At 39.4% G+C, this 23,927-nt stretch overlaps 2 protein-coding genes across 3 annotated transcripts; both read right to left on the bottom strand.

The window, feature by feature from the left end:
- Nucleotides 1-3,603: 3,603 nt before the first annotated feature.
- Nucleotides 3,604-6,018, bottom strand: pou4f1 (POU class 4 homeobox 1). Of its 2 annotated transcripts, none has more exons than XM_036569474.1 (2): nucleotides 5,684-6,018; nucleotides 3,604-4,623 (listed from the first exon to the last, which is right to left on the bottom strand). In XM_036569474.1, exons 1-2 carry the CDS (start codon nucleotides 5,804-5,806, stop codon nucleotides 3,604-3,606), a joined length of 1,143 nt encoding a protein of 380 aa, XP_036425367.1. In that variant the 5' UTR covers nucleotides 5,807-6,018. The 2 variants fall into 2 exon arrangements, with proteins under 2 accessions (XP_036425367.1, XP_036425369.1); XM_036569476.1 differs by having other exon boundaries at nucleotides 3,604-4,617.
- A 3,625-nt stretch (nucleotides 6,019-9,643) lies between these two features.
- obi1 (ORC ubiquitin ligase 1) lies at nucleotides 9,644-20,233 on the bottom strand. The gene is made up of 7 exons (XM_036569473.1): nucleotides 20,073-20,233; nucleotides 18,099-18,234; nucleotides 17,347-17,438; nucleotides 16,609-16,830; nucleotides 14,532-14,620; nucleotides 12,490-12,695; nucleotides 9,644-11,470 (listed from the first exon to the last, which is right to left on the bottom strand). Exons 1-7 carry the CDS (start codon nucleotides 20,142-20,144, stop codon nucleotides 10,578-10,580), a joined length of 1,710 nt encoding a protein of 569 aa, XP_036425366.1. The 5' UTR covers nucleotides 20,145-20,233; the 3' UTR covers nucleotides 9,644-10,577.
- Between the last annotated feature and the right edge of the window lie 3,694 nt (nucleotides 20,234-23,927).

Raw genomic sequence — 23,927 nt, 5'->3', positions numbered from 1 at the left:
GTCTGCAGCTCTGCAGAAAGACAGAAACAAACCCCTGCGGTCTCGCTGACCGCTGCGGATGAAGTAAAGAGTTTTAGGATTAGAATGTTGTGCTTTGTGATCTGAACGCTCTGTTTTTAAAGCCCGTCGCGCCGCAGCTCCGTCATTAATTCTTTATTATGAGCTGCAGAGGAAAAACAACCCTCGAGCTCCCAGAATCCCAGAATCTCCTTCAGGGAGAATAGCGAGAGTAGGATCAGGAGCTGGAAGCGCGAGCGCGTTTCTTCTGATTTGGAGATAAAGCTCAATGTCCGCCGAGTGAACAAGCGCTCGCGCGCAGGTCAGAGCTGTTCGGCGGTGATTTGGGGAAATATGTCATTAAATCTCAGGCGCGTGTTCCCTCTTTATCAGAACATGCGCAACCAGCACGCGCACCATTTGCAGGACACGTTAACGCCCCATTAGGAGGCTGATCATAATTACTCAGGTTTTAATTAGGCGCGTGTTGTATTCGCTTTATTAATTTTCCAAATCTCAGAGCATGAATTATTTAATAAACAGAATCAGGGGTATTCAAATGTAGTGTTTACGTGGGATCACGGTGTCTTACGTAAAATTTAAAGGCTGATTATGAAGGATTTATTATTATTATTATTATTATTATTATTATTATTATTATTATTATTGTTGTTGTTGTTGTTGTTGTTGTTATTGCTATTATTATTTCTGTTTTTACTGTTGTTGCTGATCTTGATGGTGATCATGACGATGATAATACTGCTATTATTATTATAATTATCAATATTTTTACTACTAATCTGTAGATTAATTTAATATAATTTATTAGACTGTTATGTATTAGTGACATCGAGTGCACACAGAATTCAACTGAACATAGTGTGTTAATAATAATAATAATAATAATAACAACAATTGGTGCATTTTAGTGGAGTGGCGAGGACTATAATAATGTAATTTAATTGTAATAATAATGTAATAATATCATTTCTTTCCCTCAGAAGAGTCTCTGAGTGCTCTGATGTTTTTTTCTGATATTTATATTAATATAACACATTTTCTCTGAATTGAGCTGATGTTTACTGTAGAATTCCAGCCTGTGGTCTAACAGCAGGTCTCCACGCGCTGCCTTGTTCCTCCAGCCTTCACCTGCTTTTCACTGTGATAAAATAAACCAGCCAAAAGAGAAAAAGTGCGATTTTAACTGTTGAAAAGAGAAGAAAATGAATTAAGATGTGAATCAATGTTCAGCTGCTCAGACAGAAAGTAAACTGTGTTTACCTGTAATGCGCATCAGTATAAATGGGTTTTAATGTAAATATGGCAGCAGAGGCGCGTTCTCCTGCATACAGCACTCAGCGCTGCCTGTTAAATGTGTGTTTAATGTATGTAGTGATAGCATTAATAAGAACAATAGTGATTGTCAGAGCAGTGGTGGTAGTAGAAGAAAAGAGATTTGAAATTGATAAAAAAGATAATAATAAAAATAATAATAATAATAATAATAATAATAATAATAATAACAGCAGCAGTGATTGTGAGAGTAATGAAGCTAAGTCAGTCGCGTGGTGTGTTTTCTCTGCTTTATTAGAAGACCCCAGGCTGTGTCCGCTGGGTTTGGCTTACAGAACAGAGGAGGAGGATGGAGGGACACACACATGGAGGAAGTGCGCATGCGCGCAGGTGAGAGAGACTCCGCGAGCCGGACAGGTGCACAGGTACGAGTGACGTCACACGATGCACGCGGCGGCTGCATGTAAACATACGTGTGCACAAAATAAAGTACTACTTACACAACATTGTTTTTGTTGGACTTTTTTTTTCGTTGTTTTGTTTTTTTTTCTGAACAGTAACACGACAAACAGCGCAGTGTGTGTGTGTGTGTGAGGGTGTGCGTGCGTGCGTGTGTGTGTGTGTGTGTGTGTGTGTGTGTGTGACACTGTGGGGTTTTAGTGCTCCTCACTTTAATGCATAGAGTGTTTGCACTGCAAACCAAAGTACGAGAAAAGAAATAAATCTCTATTTTTTCTCCATTCTGCTCCATCAGGACACGTTTTTGATCGACGCATGCGCGCTAAAAGTCTGCTAAAAAAAAACAAACACATTCAGTCCTGATTTGCAAAATAATTGGGAATAAATCGATTTATGCACGGTGAGCATAGAAGTGTCATTCATACTGATATATACATACCAAAGCATTTCAATAGATCTGAACAACCTGAATAATAATAATAATAATAATAATAATAATAATAATAATAATAATATGTTTAGAGCGAATTGGATAACTGCTTTTTTGAAAGACCGTGGCATAATAATAATAATAATAATAATAATAATAATAATAATAATAACAGATTTTGAGAAATGCGTGTTTTTGTATGGTATAATTACAATAAATAATCAAACAAACAAACAAATAAATAACAATAAATATAATAAATAATAGATCTCAGTGCAATTTCAAATCAAATATGAGTGGCTGCCACCTTTCATTTTAATTTTTTTTTTAAATAAAAAGAGACTCATCCTCTCTCTCTCTCTCTCTCTCTCTCTGATAAAAACGTCTACAACACTGCATGAGAACATTTGGTAAGTTCAGACGCTGATGGATGGGATCTGCGCGTGACAGATCAATAAAATCCCCATTACAGACGAAACAAATACACAAATGAATCAATCGGATGCCATAAATCGATTAATGACGAGGGAGAACAGGACAGGAGAGTTTTAAAGCATGAGGTAATCCTTCAATGGCTATTTCATCACTTCAAAGGGAGAAAGAAGTCGTTGTTGGGGAGGAAAAGAAATAAATACGTACATAAATAAATAAATAAATAAATAATTGAATAAATCATCTAAACCCAATCCTGGATCTGTTCTGTTGGGTTTGGAGTAAAAGGCATTGCTGAGATGTGAAGGACAGCTTAGTTTTTGTTTGTTTGTTTGTTTGTTGTTTTCTTTTTCTCCTCCTCACGTCACCTGTAGTGAGTTTTACCTGTGGTGGATTTGCATACATCACATTCACCAACGCGAGGGGACGTGGAGGAAAGTCCTCGTGAACAAAAACCGTCCTGTTCGAAATGTCCTGCTGTGGTCCTTTTGGTCCCCAAACAAACTCAAGCAGGCAGGCAGGAAGGAACAGTGTGTGTGTGTTTGTTTTTGTTTGTGTTTACACTGAAATAAGAGGGACTGAACTGACTTGATTGAAAAGTGTGCATTAAATCCATATGAATAAGAGAGCAACAGCACAAACACTGCCAGACCTGAACAGCCAGCAAAGGCAGCAGTTCTGCTGAAGTGCTGGGTTTATGTTAATGTAACAAACCTCTTCATGTCAGACTGAGTGTTTTTACTAAACCTACATGCTTTAAAATGCAGACTTGAAATAATGTGTTAAAGGAATATCAGCCAGATTATTGTTCTAACTCACTATTAGAGGTTCGGTGAAGGCAGACAGGTTACTTACTGTTTAAGTTAAAACACCAACCACTGTATTCCACTCCTATGGAAATGATGTGCACATTTGAATCAAGTCAGTTCAAAGCTCCACTTCACTCAGTGTGCATTTATAGGTGTTCATGTAAGTGTATATCGTCCAGTCCATCAGTGGGTGGCTGAAAATTTCAGCCTCTTTTGTTTCTGTCTTTGGTTGCAGAACCAAACCCTCACCACGTTCTTTTTCAAGTCCAATTTTTCAGCAATGGCTGCTATTTTCTCTGAGGACGGCCTAGGCTGGACAGCAAAATACGCCTCCAGTGACCGTTTCTCAGGAGCTGCTATGGAGGTCCTCTTGCGTTTTTTCTCTCCGCCGTTGAAAATTTCAGGTTTGCTCATTTTTTCTCGCTGCGCTCCTTCGGCCTCCTCCAGCCAGGCCTGCAGGATAGGCTTGAGGGCGATCATGTTGTTGTGGGAGAGGGTGAGGGATTCGAACCTGCAGATGGTGCTCTGGCTTAACGACCCCACGCCTGGTATCTTTAGGTTGGCGAGGGCACCGCCTACGTCAGCCTGGGTGACCCCCAGCTTGATCCGTCGCTGTTTGAATCTCTCGGCGAAGGCCTCCAGCTCTCTGGGGTCTGTGTCTGAGTCGCTGATGGTGGGCAGACCGCCGCTGTGCAGTCCGGGGGCACCGTGTGCCACTCCTGTGCCCGCTGCACCCACAGGGTGATGGCCGGGCAGAAGCCCGTGATGCCCGAGTGGTGAGGTCATGCCCATGGCAGCCTGGTGCGAAAGGTGGCTCAAACCGTGCATGTGTGAGTGTGGATGAGCTGGAGTCGAAATCAAGCTGGCACCACCTCCGCCTCCACCGCCACCACCTCCCCCGCTGCCCGCTCCTTCGTGCCCGCTGGGCATCAGGGCAAGACTCGGTGACCCGATGTGCTCCATCAGGTCCGGCGGGTCTAAGCTCTGCGGGTGAGGGTGATGATGGTGATGGTGGTGATGATGATGCCCGAGCGGCACCGTGGACGCAGACGAGCATGGCACACTGTTCATGGTGTGGTAGGTGGCGTCCGGCTTAAATGGGCCATGCGTCTTGCCCTGCGAAACGGCGATGTCCACCGCGGCCAGAGCCTCGGCACGGGCCAGCAGCGTCTCATCCAGACTGGCGAAGATGTTACTCTGCAGCTGGAAGGACAGAACAACACAGACATGAGAAAAGAGAGAACAGAGGGAGAGAAATGTAGAGAAAACAAAGGAATAAACACCAGTTCAGATGCCAGTACAGTAAAACTCCTGTAAACACAAAAAACATGCAGTGAGAAAAACTGAATGTTGTTGTTTAGAAACAGGCAAAAACACAGAAAGAGGAAAAAAGACTGAGAAAGAGGGAGAAGCACTGAAAGAGAAAATACTGCTGTTTTCAAACGTGTGTAAAAAAGAAAAAGAAAAACAAGAGAGAAAGAAGTAAATGTGCTGTTCAGAAGCATAAAATGAAAACAAACTGAAAGAAAAGGAGAGAAAAAAAAGAATGTTCTGTTTAGAAGAATGCAAAAAATTAAAACAGATGAACAGACTATATGGAGAGAGCGAGAGAGAGATAGATAGAGAAAGTGGGGGATAGCAAGTAATGCATGCAAGTAAAAAACTGAGAATGTAAAGTGGTAGAATTTTGCTGTGTAGAGGCATAAAAAAAAGATCACAAAAGAAAGAAAATAGGAAGAAATGAGCAGAGAAAGACAGAATGTTGCTGTTTATAAGGATGCATACATAAAAATTAGGAGAGAGAAAGAGAGAGAGGAGATGGAGAGAGAGAGAGAGCGAGCGAGAGAGAGAGAGAGAGAGAGAGAGAGAGAGAGAGAGAAATGAAAGCAAACAGAAAGAAAGACAGAAAGAAAGAAACTAAGGGAGAGAGAGAAGGAGAGAGAGGGGGCAGGAAAAGAGAGAACATTGCTGTTTGTGCGCGTGCATGCACAGAAACTGATAGAGAGAGAAAGACAGGGGATTTTGCACTTAGAAGCGCGCGTGCATAAAAATGAATACGCAAAATAAAGTTGGAGCGCTGCACGTGCGGCCGCGCTTTCAGAAAAGATCACAGGCATGCAGATGATGGAGACGGAAAAACATGAAAAAAACATTAAGGAGCGGAGCGAGGACGCACGCACGCGCATGCATGCACACACACACACACACGCACATACATACGCATGCACACGCGCACATACACACTCGTACAGCGCGCATTTACCTGTGGAGTCTGCAGACACGCTCTCCTGATGGCCTCCGAGCTCGAGTGCAAGGTGGTGTATTTGTGCTCAGGTAGGCTCGCGTGCATGGCGAAGTGAGGCTGCTTGCTGTTCATGGACATCATGTTTGCAGTGTGTGTGTGTGAGTGTGTGTGTGTGTGTGAGTGTGTGTGTGTGAGTGTGTGTGTGTGTGAGTGAGTGTGAGTGTGTGTGAGTGTGTGTCCCGCTCGAGGAAGAGGAATAAAGTGCAGCAGTTGAGAAGCGCGACGAATAAAAGAGCGCGAAGAAAAAGAGGAGCCGAGTGTAAAGAGAAAGCTGCAGCGGCGCGCGCGGAGCGGTCCCAGTGCTGCTGCTGCTGCTGCGCTGAGCGCGCGAGAGAGGCACAGAAACACCTGAACAGAGAGAGAGGGGGAGGAGCCAGCGCCTCATCGTATCGCGAGAGGAGGAGGAGAAGGAGGAGAAGGGGGGAGAGAGAGAGGGAGAGAGAGAGGGAGAGAGGCCAAGACGAGAAAAACAGAAAATAAAAGAGTGAAAAAGACGAGAGGGGGGTTAGAGAAAATAGATAAGAGGCTGAGCGAGAGATACACAGAGAACAAGAGAGAGAGAGAGAGAGAGAGAGAGACAGTGAGTGAGCGAGCGAGAGAGAGAGAGAGAGACAGAGAGAGAGAGAGAGATAAAGAGAGAGAAAGAGAGAGAGAGATAAAGAAAGAGAGAGAGAGAGAGAGAGAGAGAGAGAGAGAGAGAGAGAGAGAAATAAAGAGAGAGAGAGATAAAGAGAGAGGGAGAGAGACAGAGAGAGAGAGAGAGAGAGAGAGAGAGAGAGAGAGAGCGATAAAGAGAGAGGAAAAGAGACAGAGAGAGAGAGAATCCCACACCCTAATCTCGCGAGACATGGAGCGCAGTTCGTTCTGCTTTAATGATGATAAAGACTGAAGATGTTACAGAAAGAAAAAGAAGAACAGGTGGAGAAAAATGACAGGAACAAAAGCAGAAGTACAGCTATATACAATATAATACACACACACACACACACATACACACACACACACACACACACACACACACACACTTATATTTACACACACAATGGCAGGAATTTATTACACTATATAAATAGAATATATGCAAATGAACATGCACACCTGTGCACTATTGTATATGCATACTTTTCATTTTGTTCTCAATAGGTTTTTATGTTTTAATAACCCTTTAATTTCTTTAAATGATCTGAAATCTAATTTTTATTGAAGTTCCCTGACTGCTAATATCTGATTATCTCTGAGAGCTCTTTATTAAACTTTATTATTATTAATATCCACACCTATTAATAATGAACAAGCAGTGCTGGTGTAATTAGAAGAAAAACATTTCTCATATGACAGATTCAAAACATGCACTACTTATTATTTTAGCTCTTTTCCTGTTATTTCAAATCCCCATCATAGCCTTTTATTTCCTCACCTTCATCTGTGAAGCACTGAGACTTTGTCACCACTAAGGTGGGGTCATGTACATGTTTTTGTTTGTTTTTTTGCTTCCCGGAGCTCCACAGCCTAATTAACTAACTAACTCACAGGATAAAGTTGGATACAGGTTTAGCTGAAGGTGCAGAGGTGAGCACACCTGCTCATATCAGCGTATTATAATATTTACATTCCTGTGTTAAACCCCGTCGTGCTGCACCAGTCCTACCACCACCAAAGCCCCGGATGCTGCATTTAATGCCCTGATTTATTATGCAAATGTAACGATATCATGTATATTTCACTGAGCTCTAATCGTTGCATGAAATTTTAATTGGCTAACCAGAGCGTGTTTGAACAAATGAAGTGTCAATTCATTGGAATTCATTAATTTCCTAGCGGAGACTGTGTACGAGGTTACGGCCCATATTAAACCAGTTTGTTTAGCAGTTTATCTGGCATCTGATAGCAAAGGGCAAACGGCACTCTTAAAAATAAACGTTCTAAAAATGGTTCTTTGGAGCAATGTGGTTCCCTCAAGAACCTTTCACCGGATGGTTCTTTAAAGACCCTTTCACCGGATGGTTGTGTGAACGTGAAGAACTTTTTTGAAGTTTGAAGAACACCCACATATTGTAAAGGTTCCATAGTAATTGAAGGTATTTCCTAGAACCATACAGCTTGTGCTTCAGACTGCACAATTAAAAACGGAGGTTCTTTTAGAGTTCATTAGGACGGTTCTTCAAAGGTTCTTTAGTAAAGATAATGGTTCCATAAAGAACCATGAACATATAAATGTGCTAAATGGATAAGAATGTGCTAAAGATGGTTCTATACAGAACCTTTCTGAAAAGGGTTCTTCTAGTGGTATGATGTCAAGTCTGTAACAATAGAAGAACCCCTTTCAAAAAGACTACATAGAACCATCTACAACACGTTCCTCATCAATCTGAAGGACCATTTCATGATGCAGAAAACCGTTTAACCATGCAAAAGGTTCCGTGAGTGTTAATGGTTCTATATAGAACCATTTTCTTTACTAAAGAACACTCGAAGAACCATCTTTAAGAGTGCAGAATGAATGTAAAACTGCATAAAGAGCTAAAAGAATTTGAGAAAAAATCCAACACTACTGAAAATAAAGGTTCTAAAAAGGGCTCTTCAGAGCAAAGCCACAGAACCACTTTTGGTTCCCTGAAGACCCTTTCCCTGGATTGTTCTTTAAAGAACCATTTTTGTAAAAAAGTTGTGCGAGCATGAAGAACTAGACATAACGTAAAGGTTCTGTACCAACTGAAGGTTTTTTCTAGAACAGTTTAACTTCTGTTCTTTATTCAAAAACAGGGGTTCTTCTAGAGTTCTTTAGTAAAGGCAGTAGATATAAACAGAGCTGTGACAACTCAGAGAACCAAGAATGCTTAAATGGTTCTTTGCATTTCAGAGCATAGTTCCTTTTTTGTGAAACGTTCTAATAATTAGCTGCAGTTGTTTCTATAAAGTTGTATTTTCCACTGCATCGATTATTATTAGGCCTAAATGTATCATTATTCTTCATGGTGGAAAATGCAATAGAAAAGGGTTCCAGTGTAGCTCCAGAAAGGGTTCTGCCATAATTACAAGTCACAGAACCCCTTTGGCTGAGTGTCTAGGTCAACTCCATTATACCTCAGCGAAAACCAGCATTTGCCATTGAAGTTATTACAACATAAAGAAAAAGGAGTCAACAGCTCAAACATGCAAGAGAGCACAGAAGGAAGTACAGACCAAATCTGTCCAACCAACAAGAAGAACCTACATTCTTAAAACAAAGGTTCCTTGGACCGACAGTTCTAGAAACATCATATAATTGGTGTAGAATCTTTACATTAGGTTCTTTAGGGTTTCTTCTACAATCACATCACTGAAAAAACTGGTTCTTAAAAACCAGAACGTGCCCTTTTGATAACCCATACACCTAACACATACCATGCACTTTGTAGTTCTACAGTTACAGACTGTAGTCCATCTGTTTCTCTGATACTTTGTTAGCCCCCTTTTACCCTGTTCTTCAGAGGTCAGGACCCCCATGGACCCTCACAGAGCAGGTACTATTCGAGTGGTGGATCATTCTCAGCACTGCAGTAACGCTGACGTGGTGATGGCGTGTTAGTGTGTGTTGTGCTGGTACAAGTGGATCAGACACAGCAGTGCTGCTGGAGTTTTTAAACACTGTGTCCACTCACTGTCCACTCTATTAGACACTCCTACCTTGTCAGTCCACCTTGTAGATGTAAAGTCAGAGACGATAGCTCATCTGCTGCTGCACAGTTTGTGTTGGTCATCCTCTAGTCCTTCATCAGTGGTCAGAGGACGCTGCCCACAGGGCGCTGCTGGATGGATATTTTTGGTTGGTGGACTATTCTCAGTCCAGCAGTGACACAGGTCATAATGTTATGCCTGATCTGTGTATTTATTTACTGAAATTAATATCAGCAGGTGTGTTTCCAAATGTATTTTTATTTAGTGCAATTTTAAACTTCGACCAGGTTTATGCAACATGATGGACACGAACAGCAGGTGAGTGGTAAAAACACACATAATATCCAAAGGAGATTTCAATTTAAGAAAAAAAAAAATCCAAGATTGTCTGGTTCAAAGTCGTCCTCACGGATTGCAATGCAAACTGTTACCAGTAAAACAGTCATGAAATCATCCAACATGCATAGCTGCCATTATTTTGAACAGAGGTAAAAAAAAAACTAACAAAAAAAAAAAAGTGACCTAAGAATTGAGATATTATGCTGCAGTCATCCTCTGAAACCCTCTATCCTATAGTAACTGAGAACCAGTCCAACTGAATTAGCCCAAACTGGAAGTGCAGATACAGCAAGATGAAAAAAAAAGCCTGTTTTATTTTATCTTGGATGTTTTAGAAATTTACAAATAACTTGATAAAAATATCACTGAGCCACGTTTTAAAGCCAACTGAATTCATTCAAATTTGAGGCCGAGACAAGAAGAGAGAAAAGAAGTTTGTTTTATCTCAGTTTGGAGTTTGGAAATGACCAAAAATAAATGTAAGAATGAACGACCTTGACTGACGTAGTCCAAACTGGTGGCTGGATCCTAAAAGATTTTTTAGAAAGTTTGTTGGATTTAATCTTGGAGAGTTTGTAGATTACAGAAAAAAAAGTTACAGTAACCAAAATATTGGAAAATAGTTCATTCATATTCTCCAATATCCTATTTTGGCACAAATGAACTGGTCCTAAATAAAGGATATGTGAAGAGAAACGTTTGCTTTTATTTGTTTTAGTCGTTTCTTTAATCTTAAGAAGTTTTGAAATTTTTAAAAAGTGACACTGATCTAAAAACAGTAACATCATTTTATCACTGCCTCTTAAGCCGAACCTAATCAGTCTAAAATGGAAGCTGAGACTCTAAGAGCAACTTTTTATTTTATCTTAGACATTTTGGAAGGACTAGCAGTTGCTAAGCTAACAGAACACTTCCGTTTGGTGGACTCTCCAGAACATTCCGGCCCACTTCTGCTGCCGTCCTGGGCGTCCAATGTTCTCTGTTGTCCTCTGGCCGATCCAGGATCAGCTAGAATGTCCGAATCAGCCTGCAGCTTTGGTGTCAGCGGGACATTACAGTCCAGCGTGCGGGACAGCATCGGTGAAAGATGAGAGGGTTCACCTTCGGCCATCATGGAGTCTAATTCGGAGATCTTGTCGAGGTATGCTAAGTCCATGCTAGCTTCACTAGCTTCAGCTTCATCGACTGCAGATCCATCCTCGCTCACCCTCTGCTTGAATCCTGCACTGTTCTCATTTGCGCTGAGGAAGGAAGCAGGTTTAATGTCTTGCCAGCCGCTCCACAAAGCTTCCTTACCCGTGTTTATCACGTTTCCAGGGCTGAATGAACCATCTTTGCCAACCTGGCTACCTTTAGAGCTTTGGTCGACCGAAGCCGAGGCGCTAAAGCTACTGGAGCTGCTGCAATCATCAAAACTGAGCCTCCTCAGGTATGTGAGGCGCTTGAAACTTGGTTTTCGCTCACTACACACAGCAGGACTTCTAAGGCTCAACGAGCTGAAGGCTGAGGATGGCGTGGAAGGCACGGGCGCGGTGATATTTTGGAGCGTATCATTCCGAGGGCTCGAAGCTTCATCCAAAAATCCAATCCCGTGGCACGTATCGGATGTGGTGAGCAAGAAGCCGTGGCTGTTTGGGAGATTTATGGACTTCCTGTCCAAATCTGTGCAAACTGAAGCCTCCTCCATTTCACTCAGGCTCCTTCTCATCGCCGCTATCCTGCTGCTGCTCACTGTAGACGCTCCTCCAACTATGGACAAAATACAGTATTGCGATTAGACTGAAGCTTACTGAGACTGAGACATGCCTCGCGATATATTAAAGCAGTGGTTCCCAACCCTATTGCTGCCAATACATCTGATCCATCTAATCAGCTCATTAACAAGCTCTTCACCAGCTAAAGTGGGTGTGCTGAACAGGGAAAACACTACGATGTTCATATTCTCCCTCTTATTTCACCAATTAGTGTCATGCAAACTACAAGCCTGAACAATACAGTGTTATTTATGAAATGACCATAACTAAAAACAACAGTATGTCAAACAGTGTCCGAAAGCACATATGTGACTCTATTTGATGTTACTTAATAACTGATAGTTAGCTCCTTAAATGTAACCCAACATTAATGTTCTCTATCATGCAGTTAGCTTGTTAGCACAGCTAACCGTGTGTATTTTAACAGTCCTGTATTCAAAGCACTGCTTAGAAACATTTACAAAATAAAACAAAGAGCAGTAAAGACAGAAGCATCTCAACAAACCAATAAACAACACATAATTACCTAACATTATTTCAGTTAGCTGATGTTAGCCACAAAGCTTATTTTTAACTTTTAAGATTTAATTTATTAGACAATCTCTTACAGTATCACATCACACCAAACAGGAATGCTTTTATTATATCAATGATTATGTTAATTAGCTAATATTAGCTAACATTAACATCATCTATCATGCAGTTAGCTAGCTACCTTCGCTAATGCTAATCATGTGTATTTGTACACATCCATATTCAAAGCACTCATCAGAAGCGTCAACATGCACTACAACATTAACGGTACCAGTTGTTAGTTATCATTATAGCAAATATTAAAAGTTTATTGCAGGATTATTTTGTTGAAATAACTTATTAATGGTTTTCCAGATAAGGTCGTCTGAAGAAACGTGAGAGCAGGATTTAATCTAAATAAGATGTGTGGCGTTGCTGGGCTGCATAGTGGTGGCTGCAGAAATATATTACTGGAACAAACACGATCTTGTGCAGTCTTACCTGCAGCCTGCGTTTCTCCAGAGACACTCCCCTTTGATTGCGAATCTTCTGTGGTGTTGCCACCCTCCCTCCGGCTTTTCGACACTTGGGCCTCCAGTTCCTCGATGTATTTGTCGCTGCGCTCCAGGGCCTTCTTCAGCTGAGTCATTTCTCGCTCCTGCTGAAGGATCTTCGCCTCCAGAGCTGCTACAGTGTACCTGCCAAACCTGAGTTTAAAATGTAAACACAGTCAGAAACAGACATGTGCACAAACACTGCCGTACACACCTGTCTACTGTTATAAAAACCAGCCGCATAAATTATGGACAACATGATCATTTTGTAGGTGATGATTCAGATTTGAAGGGGCTAAGAATTCAGAGAAATAATGGGCCACATAATTTTGAACTTATATTTTCATTTATACTTAAATAGTTGTAGGTAAACAGTGCTTTACTGACAGATACGACTGTTAGTTCATGAACACATCTTGAACTCAAATAAACAGAAACTCAGTCCTAAATAATGTAAATATTCTAATGCTGGGATGGAGCGACTCATAATTCTTCATTGTTTTAGTTTGTCATTTATCCTTTTTTTTAACCAAATCTCTAAAGACAAAAAGGTTTTTCATGTTATAACATTCTTCACATAATAAAAGTTTGCATGCATTTATGTTCCTGTTATACTAACCATGGTGGGTTTTGTGTTCACCAGTTCAGTCTGTGTTGTGAACAGGGTGTGACTAATCATCAGTGCATCACTGGCAACATTTTCACCAATGCTGATAAAAATAGAGTTGCAATTATTAAATATTTTCATATTTTAATATTCTATCGAATAATATCTTAAATGTTCAATAACATCAGGAGCAGCTCATCTTACCAGTGAGTGAGGTGGTGACCATGTTTTAGACTTACGCTTTAAAAACACTCTAAACCTGAGGATGTGCTAAACGCAGCTGTATTAGTCTTAACGCCCAAGACTAATAATAAGACTACGCTGCTGTCAGGCTGCTACACTGAGACTACGCTACTCCGAGCTGCTGCTAGGCTGCTACATTACGCTTAGAACAGTACTTAACAGCGCAAACGTGAGGATCTGTTGGGAAGCTGTGACTGTACCACAATAAGGAAGGCTTAGCGGTTGCTAAGCTAACAGACTTATCCGTGCTTGGCGGATTCTCCAGGACTTTCTGCCCCATCTCTGCTTCTATCCTGAGCTCTGATGTTCTGGTTTAAAGCTGTAGGTTAAGCATTTTTGTAAATCTATTTAAAAAAATGGAACATGAACATTTGGTCGGGAAAGGCGAAGGAGTGAGATACATATACACATATATACACATATATATATATATATATATGTAAAAATACACAAATTGTGCCCAACATCTCGACATAAATTAAGCCTGTAAACAGAAAGTGTCTTAGTGTTATTGATATTTGTATTTGTAACTGACACACAAATGAAAAACTGTGTATTTGTAAGTTGAGTGGATTGTTGTCTTTAAACGCTCTGCTACTGTGCAGCACTGGTGTCTCGCAAGTATTTAGCTTCATATACAGAACTTTGTTTCCCATCGAACTAATAAAAACTAACACAGGAACACATACTTTCATAAAAATGGGTAAAAGTCACAGTTATTGGACATTTCCATTTTCCTTTTCCAAAATGCTATGTTGTTTAATATGTTATCAAATATTGATAAAAATATTGATTTGGTTGTAGTATTAACATATGACTGCATAAATCAATCAATTGTAACTCTTCAGGAGAAGAACTTTCAAATTCCATGGCTACTCGATCACATTTGTTTTGTATGCCTCAATTATTAAAAAAATCCTGAAAACAAAATTGCACAAGAATTTTTGTTCTGTCACAAAAATCAGTGCACACTTATTTGTGTGATCAATTAAATTGATCATCAGATGAATTTTTTCCATATTTTCACAAACTTAAAATAAAAGAAATGACTGTTTTGCTGCTGCGTTTGTGTAAACAAAGAAGAAAAAGAAACATACACACTCTCTATTACCGGTGCACAGTGGTGAAGTTGTGCTTACTTTTGAGGAGACCTGCTCTCCACTTCAGCCTTCAAGCGCATGTTCTCTTGGATTAGGTCGACATTCTGGGACCTCAGGGTCTTGTTAGCCTGAAGGGAGAGAATGCAAGTTTGCCTTCAGACTGCTGGCCTTTTGATTAAGTAACTCAGCGGCTCAAAGTCAATAGAACCCGCAGAGGCCGTCATGTAAAAGCAGGCGTTTTCCGCAGAGACAGGGTCAGGGAAAGTTCACACATCGTGAAGAAAAGCCTGCTTGACCAGGAGCACACGGCTGTGCGAGTAGCCAGATATTTCATTACAGCAGACGGCTGAATGATACGAGAGCCAAACACTGAGTTAGGAGCTTGACAGGAACAGGGTTTTGGCCAATACCAGTTACACAGAAATCTGAACACACCTTTACAAATAATCACCAACAGAGTAAAAGCCGCATCCACTTTTTCCCTACTTTTTTTTTCCTGTTTTTATTTTTACACTATTTGACAAAACTAACAGTTTATGATGAACGGACCAATAGGAATAATCCCAGAAGTCCTATAAAACTAACATTTCAGTGAGTTTGTTATGAGAACAACAAAATATATTTAATTTCTTCATATTCTTTTACATAAAACATCAAGCTTAGGAAGTTGTAAACTACATGTTTCTTGCTTTGAATGACTGCTTTGGTACAATGACAAAGGCAACCACTCAGAGCAACGATCAATTACTTAATTACCTTTCTCAGCTCTCCCTACACAGTTAAAGGTCCCTAAATGGTTCTTAGCTTTGACGTACAACTGAAAGAAAAATCTCATGTTGTTTTAGAACCTTTAAGTTACAGTGCTCAAAAGCAGTTCTTTTAGAATGATTTCATTTGTTGATGTACTGTGGAAAATGTGCTTTACTGTATTCAAAAATACATCCTTTTAGCTATATTATGGCATATTAATCAGTACTGAGTCCAACTGAGCAAGAGAAAACTAGAAAACTTTCACAAAACCTCCAATTTAACTTCAAAACCTGTTCAAACCAGAGCTCCCCAACACACCGTCCAACACACTCAACTCTACATTTCATTCACATTCTGAAAGAGAGAGAAAGTTATTAATGAAAGTAGTGCTGGACGATTTTCACCATTAATTCGGCTGGCACGTTATTTAAAGTGAGAGTCGCTTGTGAGCTGTAAGGAAGCAGCTTTCTATTATAAAAGGAAGCAGCTTTCTATTATAATTAAAATGGTTCTTTTATGTTTTGTTATTTTTTATAGTAGTTATATTGTAACCACTATTTGCACGATTTAATAATTATAGGTGGCGCTGTTTCCATTTTTGCACTCCTGCAGTTTTTTAAATTAAAGTGCAAAAAAGAAATTTTTCAATGGCAAGAAGCCAAAAAAAATAAATAAAATAAAAAATCAGAATCGAGAATTGTTAATAAATTTGAAAATAATCGAGATTTTACTTTTTTGCAATATTGCCCAGCCCTAAATGAAAGACATAATCTGATTTTTAAAAAATTGTCTCTTGGTAATACAGATAGGCTGAGAATTCCACAACCAAGAGTGAAAAATGCACTGAAGCAGTGGAACAAGACCGGACATATCAACACCTGCCTTGTTCTGACCATCCAAAACAGAACATCCAACATCCTGACTGAGCATCAATCATGCAAACTTCACTCCATGCCTAGAAGACTTTGATATCTCATGTGAAAGAAGGGGTACGCAACAAAATATTAACCTAAATAAAATCCTAACTACTGACCAACATGAAGGACAAAGACACTAATGCTTGTCCCAACAATGTTTCAGTACCTTTACTTGCCTTCCTTCAGTTTTGTGTTATTTCCTGGTACCATTAGTTTCAGTTAGTAAACCTAGTCATTCTTGCTGGTTGGTATAACTTTTCTGATGGACATGAATGAATAAATGATAACTGTAGCTTGGAAAGTAATAAATAAACGAGATATACATTGTATTCTGAGAGTTTCCCAAGGTTTCAAAGGTTCTCTATGGAACTTATAGTTGTTCTTCTAAGGCATCGCTGCAAAAAACCCTTTTCGATGGCACTTTAATTGTAGAAACATCAACATCTTACTTCTTTCAGCTTCTCCACGTCTTGTTTGACTTTCTGATAGAGCTCATTGGCAGCTTTGAGTTTTTTGGCTGATTCCTCCAGAACGCTCAGGTCAACAGCTTCAGTCTCGGTTTGAGAAACGAAGAGGGTGCTGGGTTCCAGAGCAGTTTTCAGTTGCGTCTCGAGGCTCAGGTTTTTGCTCCTCAGGTCCTCATTCTCCTTCAGTAGGGTTTCGATTTCATCCTGAAAGTTACACGATCCTATGAATCAGACAGGGCAGCTTGCATACGAAAAGCTTGCATTACACAGTTAAAAGAAGCATCTTTCATGTTGGAATGAGTTTTTAATTTAATACTTCGTTGCTTCATCAAACACCAGACCAGGAATTTACTACGCTGCTCAGAAAACAACTAAAATATACATATCGCTGTTGTCCGAAGAAAACATTGTATCTCCAAAATGGTAACTTCACAGGAGAAGGAGAAACATACTTTACTTTTAATGTTAGTCAGTGGAACCAGACCTTTCTCAAATCATTTTGGGTCGTCTCTTGAGTTCATTCTTCATGAAATTTACACACAATGTAAAGAGCGAAGGGCATTTTCAAATCATGTCAAAAACTGAAAAATGACTTCTTCTAACAGCAGCGATATGTAAGATACATATACAAGACAATCCAAATAAACACCCAATTCAGTGCGAAATACAGATCAGAATTCAAATGAAGCGCCAGGTGCATAAAAAGTACAAAGCTCCAACCTCATATTCCTGCAGTATTAATTCCCCACGAGTCTTTCTGAGGCGCCTCTTAACAGAATGGTTTTCATTTGATTCGCTGTCATTTGTAGCTCCTGTCATCAAACACAAAACAGGTGAATGAGTTACGAGGCAGTAAGAATCCCATTCTGCATGTGTCCGATTACTTACACAAATAAAACATGAACTGTAAGCAAATAATGGAGACATCTATTTAAAATCCAACTCTTTCTACAGACACTTTAGAAATACTGTGTATCGCTGCTGTCGGAAGAAAACCTCGTCTCTCCATTTTTTACATGATTTGAAAATACTTGCCGGTCTTCACATTGCATGTAAATTTCATGATGAATGGACCAAAAGAAACGACCCAAAATGACTTGGAAACACGGCTGGTTCTATTGACTTACACTGAAAGTAAAGGTGTTTTTTTCATTCTCCTGTAAAGTTACCATTTTGGAGATATGAGGTTTTCTTCCGACAACAGCGACATACTACTTAAAGCTGTTTTATCATAGGAACAACAGAAATATATATATATATATATATATATATATATATATATATATATATATATATATATATATATATATATATATATACAGAACACCAATAATACAGTGGTGTGGAAAGAAACGTTGAAAATATCAGTGATGAAGTGTTTCATATGTACAGTGTATACAGTCCCGACTTACTACTACTATCAGGGTACAGGTGTTAAGCGTGTATATTAATGTGTGACTATGGCTCATTACCTATGATTTCTCTGCATGGGTTCTCAGGTGTGATGGCCACTCTGCAGGTGGGACACTGGCTGCATTTCTGAAGCCAAACATCAATACAGGTCGAGCAGAACACATGGTTGTTGGAGCAAATCTTAGGTTTGCGAACCTGTTGAAAGAAGATAAACAGTTAAATGCAATATTCAGGCCTAACTGCAAAAAAGTAAACACATCTAAAGACAAAAATACATCATGATACTTCAAAGCATAATCACAATACACAATACGCATCACAATATAACATTTTTCAGAGATTTGAGAACAAGTTTGTACCAGAAAAACATTAGTGCCTTGGAGCATAACAATACAGCATATCATATCATTCAATATGAGCCACTGCAATATCCACAAATATTAAACAATACATTAAACTAACTGAAGGAAACAAAGTATTCAGTTTAATACTGATTATACTGCATGACACATAGCAAAAATGAAATAAGCAAGAACACAGTGAGGGCAAGTTAACCTGGGGTCCACATGTTATTATAAAAATTGTACTTTTATAATGCTGGGTGCTATTATGAAGTGAAAATGAAACATAATGTAAGGCAGATTTTTAGGCATTCTTTGTTTTTGCTGTTTTGAAAAATGTATTGAATCGAGACACACGGAACATTATAAATGTTGTGAATCGTTACACATCTAGTAGTGCTGGTTTTTTTTGTTTTTTTTACAAAAACACAGAAATCTAAAAATTGCAAGACGGAGCAGAAGGGGGAGATTACTTATTGGTAAAAATTAAAAAATGACAATACGTAACAATCCAGCTTCAGTTACTCTGCAGTTTATGCTGTTCTTGTTTACAGGCTGTCAATAATTCATCTACATAATAGATGACACGATACTGTGTTTTCCGATACTGATACCGAAACCTTTAATACCGGCCGATACTGACTTTCTTTAAAAACTACAAAAACTAAAGCAGATTTGCTACAGAACTGGATGTTTTTTATTTCTTCCAATGCAGCATTTTCTGCTGATACCGACGTCATGTCTAGTCTAAATTAGTCTTTTTATGATCGTTCAGTGATCTAAAAGTATTAATTTACTCATAAAAGCTTATCAAGGTGTAATTTATGGCGATAGCATTAAAGGGGAATTTCAACGATTTTTCACAATGTCTGAATAATTCAGTTCTTGAGACGTAAACAGATTCATTCACAGTGGTTTGGTGTGAAACGGTTCTTGGTAGAGAAACTTACAGACTCTGATGTCTCTACAGTGGTGGTGATAGGAACCAGGGGTCACCATGACTACAACACAAATATAGACATTTTATTTACTATCCAGAACCACCAGAGAACTTTAACAGTGTTTATATATAATGTTGATGATGGTAAAATAGTCTTGGGTACTATTTTGCCTCACAACACTCTGTATGTACCCCTCTGCCACAAATGGGTTAAAATAAGCGAATTAAACACAGTTAAAACCACTATAAAACAACGTGCCAGACAGCAGGCAGCACTTGGACGTCTGGTTCCTATCACCACCACTGTGAACAGTTCTGACTCGGTAAGCTTCTCTAGAGCGGAGCGTTTCACACCAAACCGCTCTGAACCGCTCTGTTTACATCTCAGCCACTTAATTATGTAGATCTTTTGAAAAATCGGTGGAGTTCCCCTTTACTATATCGTTATAATGTCCACTCTTTGTTAGAACAACAAACTCCGTCCAGCAGATCAAACGTTTTGACTCTCACAGTGAAACTCAACTGTCCAGCGTTAGTAACGTTCAGACCAGAGAGGCTAATTCTGCTCTTTGATCAGAGCAGACAGGCGGAAACTAAGCGGAAACATCTGAAAAGCCGTCCTTCTGTGTTTCTCCTCCTCCGGCTGAGCGGAGCGGAGCTCGGAGTTCGGTCCGTCTCTTAAAGCGAAAGCAGAGCAGAACAAAGCAGCGCGCGCTCCGCGCGTGTATCCCTGTATGATCTCCCTTCGTTACCTTTCCGAGGCAGATCTGACACGATATGGGCAGAGTCAGAGACAGAGTCACGCCTTGGCAGCTCTGAGCCATTTTAAGGTCCTAATAAAAGTCCATTTAAACTAAAAACGCAAAAGTCCAAACTGTGTAAAAAAGTCTACACACTCAGAGCGCCGCTAACCGCGCTACGGCGAGCCGGAGGAACCAAAGCGCGTTTCAAAAAAATCCCACTCGACCGGAATCCTCAGAATCACGTGAACCTACCCTGGCGTGTTCGTGGTGAGAGGTTTTTAGTGGGAAGTTTAAACACTGCACAAGTAAAATAAATATTGAAATATTTTGATACAAAACTACACGTCTGTTGATTATAGACGATAAAACAGCATTTTGTGCCTCGACAACATAACAGAAATAATGACGAACCCACAAATGCAGCTCAGCGTGGAATCATCTTAATTCAGATAAAGGCGTTTCGATCTTTGTCTAAAGCAGCTTTAAACAACGGGCAAACGTGTAAACAGCAAACAGCACAGTCACTCTGTAGATCTACAGTCCCACACAATCAGAGCTCAAAGGACAATTCCACCAAAACAAGGCCATTCAGGGTGGTCTGCTGTGAAATGGCTCACTGCACCAAAACTTACAGAATCAGATTTTCTTCACAGTGGTGGTGATAGGAACCAGACGTCACTGGTGATCTAATTGATCTAATTTTATTTGATGAATCTACATGTCTTTGAAGTTATTATATGTAATGTTGATAATGCGAGAGGAGTGGTTACATAAAAAAGTTTTATTTGGGCTAGTTTGCCTTGCATGTACCTCTCTGTCAAGAATGTATATATAAAAATGTTAAATATGTTTTAGGCCAAAATCTTATCTCAGAACTATTGTAAGGCAGTGTCTCCGGGATCAGGTAGTGCATTTGTAACCATTTCATGTGAGAACCTTCTGTGATGGAGCTTCTACAGGCATTAATCTGTTCACATGTCTGGTTCATCTCACATCAAACCGCCTGAATGACTTTGTGTACATTTTTAGGACTTAGTTTTGGAGAGATTTTGAAAAATCAGTTCAATTCCTAGAATATTTGTGACTAATTAGCATTTCCATAGTGTGCCTTTCAAGTACAAGCAATACGTTTGCATAGCAGAAGAGGAGGAGCCATCAGAGGAGACTGAAATTTTCAAAATTTTAAATATGAGTTCTTTCTATAACTGTGTTCTACATCCCTGCTAAAACCAGCACCAGACCAACACTAGACCTGCATAAACCAGCTTAGATGAACTTTGTTTTTTTATGCTATTTGAAGAATTTCAAAATGTTAGAATGGTAAGCAGGTATGGTAGCTAACTAGTGTTAGCTAACTGCTAAGCTAGGCATGATCTTTAGGCACATGGGTCATTCTACAGAAACGTCCATTTTTGTATCCATAGCATTTACAGATATTTTACACTTGAAAAACATGTTAGTGTTACAATTTATTTACATTTTAAAATAAAACAATGTTATTTTAACAATTACACCTTACTAAGTCATCAATATTGGTTTTTAAATCAATCATATAAAATTCCAAACACCACAGAAGAGCTCGTTCTCACAGTCCTGTGTGAAGGCTGAGGCCATATTTTGAGGTAAAAAAACATGTTTTTCTGCTATTTTAACTGCAATAATCTATACATGACTCTGGAATATATGAATTAAATGACATAAAGAAAACTAATGCCAAATAAATATTATAAAATATATAATGAAAGTTGTCCCCAGGAGTCGTTTCACTGGTGTTACTGCAAAAAAAAAAATCTCTTATTTTGAAATAAAAGTCACACTGATGACATCACTTGGCTTCGTTTTCCCCGTTTTCTGAGGATCTATGAAGAAAAGCTCATGGTGAGTCCACTGAGTCTTTCAGTTATCTGAGATTTTCTCATTTAGCTCATGATTTCATATGAAGCTTTTAGCTGAAGTCACTGGTGTGACCGACTTTATTCTGAGGTAATTGTGAAACAATAGAATACAAATGGATTAAATTCCATATTTTAGTGGATATTCCATGATTGACATCATGTGGTTTGATGTTCTGTAGCAGTTATTTTGTAAATGCACTGTTCATTAAAAATGTCTCTGGTGTTCCTTTATTATGTGTAACACCAGTGAGGATCAGTAACACCAGTGGACGTTTCTCTAGAATGACCCACAGTTTTCCATCCTCTGTATGATCCCAGTGTCTCTGTTCAATCTGTCTTGTAAACTTGTGCTGTTTGAATCCTAACTCAGCGTTCGGTGCTGCCCAGAGGAGGATGGCTTCCCCTTTTGAGTCTTGATTTCTTCCTCATGCTGAGAGGTTTTACATCTTTTTCAGCAATGCTTGTTAGGAAAGCTGCTTTGGGAGTGTGGCTGTTGTAAAAAGCGTCATACAAATAAAACAGAACTGGACTGAATTGAATAACTCATTGCCAAATGGCAGAAACATGCTGTGGCTTCATTGTCTTGTAGTTTAATGGCAGACTGTCTCAGAGCTCTTGTGAACTAACCTGATTAGAATTGAACCGCTGGGAAACCGTGTTGTACATTGATTGCAGCATAACATTGATGCTGGAACTGCATTACTGTCATTTATTGCAAGTGTTTCATTTCAACACACCATCCACTACTGTCTAACCATAAAACATTGGGTGGTATATAACCTAGAGACGACTCTGGGAGGTCACTGGAGGAAGACCACAGGACACCAGTGGCTTTCTTAATGATACTGGCCTGGCCTACTTTGTTAATAACATAAGCTCGACTTGTATTAGAATGATGCTGTTCTAGGCCACCAGTGCTTTCTTTGTGGATCTGACCAGCATAACCATACTCAGTTAATTAGCATTGCTCAGATCACGTTCAAAATGAAGAAAATGTGTTTTGCTAGTCTCTGTAAACACAGCAAAAATGACAAAAATGACAAATTACAGTACAAAGTTTAATTTATGTAACCTTTGTCAAGCTCAGTGATGCTTCCAATGACAAATAACAGCAAACAGATCATACACAAACACACACACCTAAAGCAGGACTACAACAGTGGTGTGTGGGTCAGTGGGCTACACCTGCTTCCATGGTTAGGCTACATGCATTTCCACGGTCACACTAGCTCAACGCTTATTCCCATGATTACTCTAAACCCGTTTCCATGGTTACACTATGTCTACGCTAGGTCTACCATGGTAGTATCACCATAGAAATGGGTGTAGATGTAGTGCTACCATGGATACAGGTGTAGCGTAACCGGTGGATGTAGAACAAGGAACCATTTCCATAGTTGTGCTGTACCCGTTTCCATGGTTACACCAGGTCGACACAGATTTCCACTGCGACCCTACGCTTATCTCCATGGTTATATTAGATCTATAACCATTTTCACAGTTGCACTACACCCGTTTCCATGGTTACACAATGCAAAAGTGGTACCTTGTCAAGTACATTTATCTTAAATGTAGTCAATAAATCTAATATTTCTCCTGTTGAGATTGTTGCAAGCTTAAGTTAAGATTATTTAACTTATTTCTAGAAACTATTTACTTGTTTTAGGTAATTTTGTTAAGTAAAATGATCTCACTATACTGGCAGATAATTTCACTGGTTTCAAGCACATTTTTTAAAACAAGCAAAATTATCTGCCAATGTAGAGATAATTTTGCTTAATAAAATTACTCAAAACAAGTGCAAAATGTCTAGAAATAAGTTAAATAATCTTAATTTAAATGTAACAATCCCAACACGAGAAATATTAGATGTATTGACTACAAGATAACTTTACTTGACAAGATACCATTTTTTGCAGTGCACTAATCTGTTCCTATTGTTGCACTAGGTATACACCCATTCCCATGG

Source organism: Colossoma macropomum, unplaced genomic scaffold, assembly GCF_904425465.1.
Source record: "Colossoma macropomum unplaced genomic scaffold, Colossoma_macropomum, whole genome shotgun sequence".
Taxonomy (NCBI): Eukaryota; Metazoa; Chordata; class Actinopteri; order Characiformes; family Serrasalmidae; genus Colossoma; species Colossoma macropomum.
The sequence above is the reverse complement of the archived record's forward strand: the minus strand, read 5'-3'. Positions and strand labels throughout refer to the sequence as shown.

What these genes read in the sequence shown, in the direction of transcription:
- obi1 (XM_036569473.1), bottom strand. Translation starts at nt 20,144, where the DNA reads ATGGCTCAGAGCTGCCAAGGCGTGACTCTGTCTCTGACTCTGCCCATA. An exon ending in TAATACTGCAGGAATATGAG is followed by an intron (nt 16,831 to 17,346) that starts GTTGGAGCTTTG and finishes TGTAACTTTCAG; the next exon opens with GATGAAATCGAAACCCTACT. An exon ending in GAGAGCAGGTCTCCTCAAAA is followed by an intron (nt 12,696 to 14,531) that starts GTAAGCACAACT and finishes TTTTAAACTCAG; the next exon opens with GTTTGGCAGGTACACTGTAG.
- pou4f1 (XM_036569474.1), bottom strand. Translation starts at nt 5,806, where the DNA reads ATGATGTCCATGAACAGCAAGCAGCCTCACTTCGCCATGCACGCGAGC. An exon ending in CGTGTCTGCAGACTCCACAG is followed by an intron (nt 4,624 to 5,683) that starts GTAAATGCGCGC and finishes CTGTCCTTCCAG; the next exon opens with CTGCAGAGTAACATCTTCGC.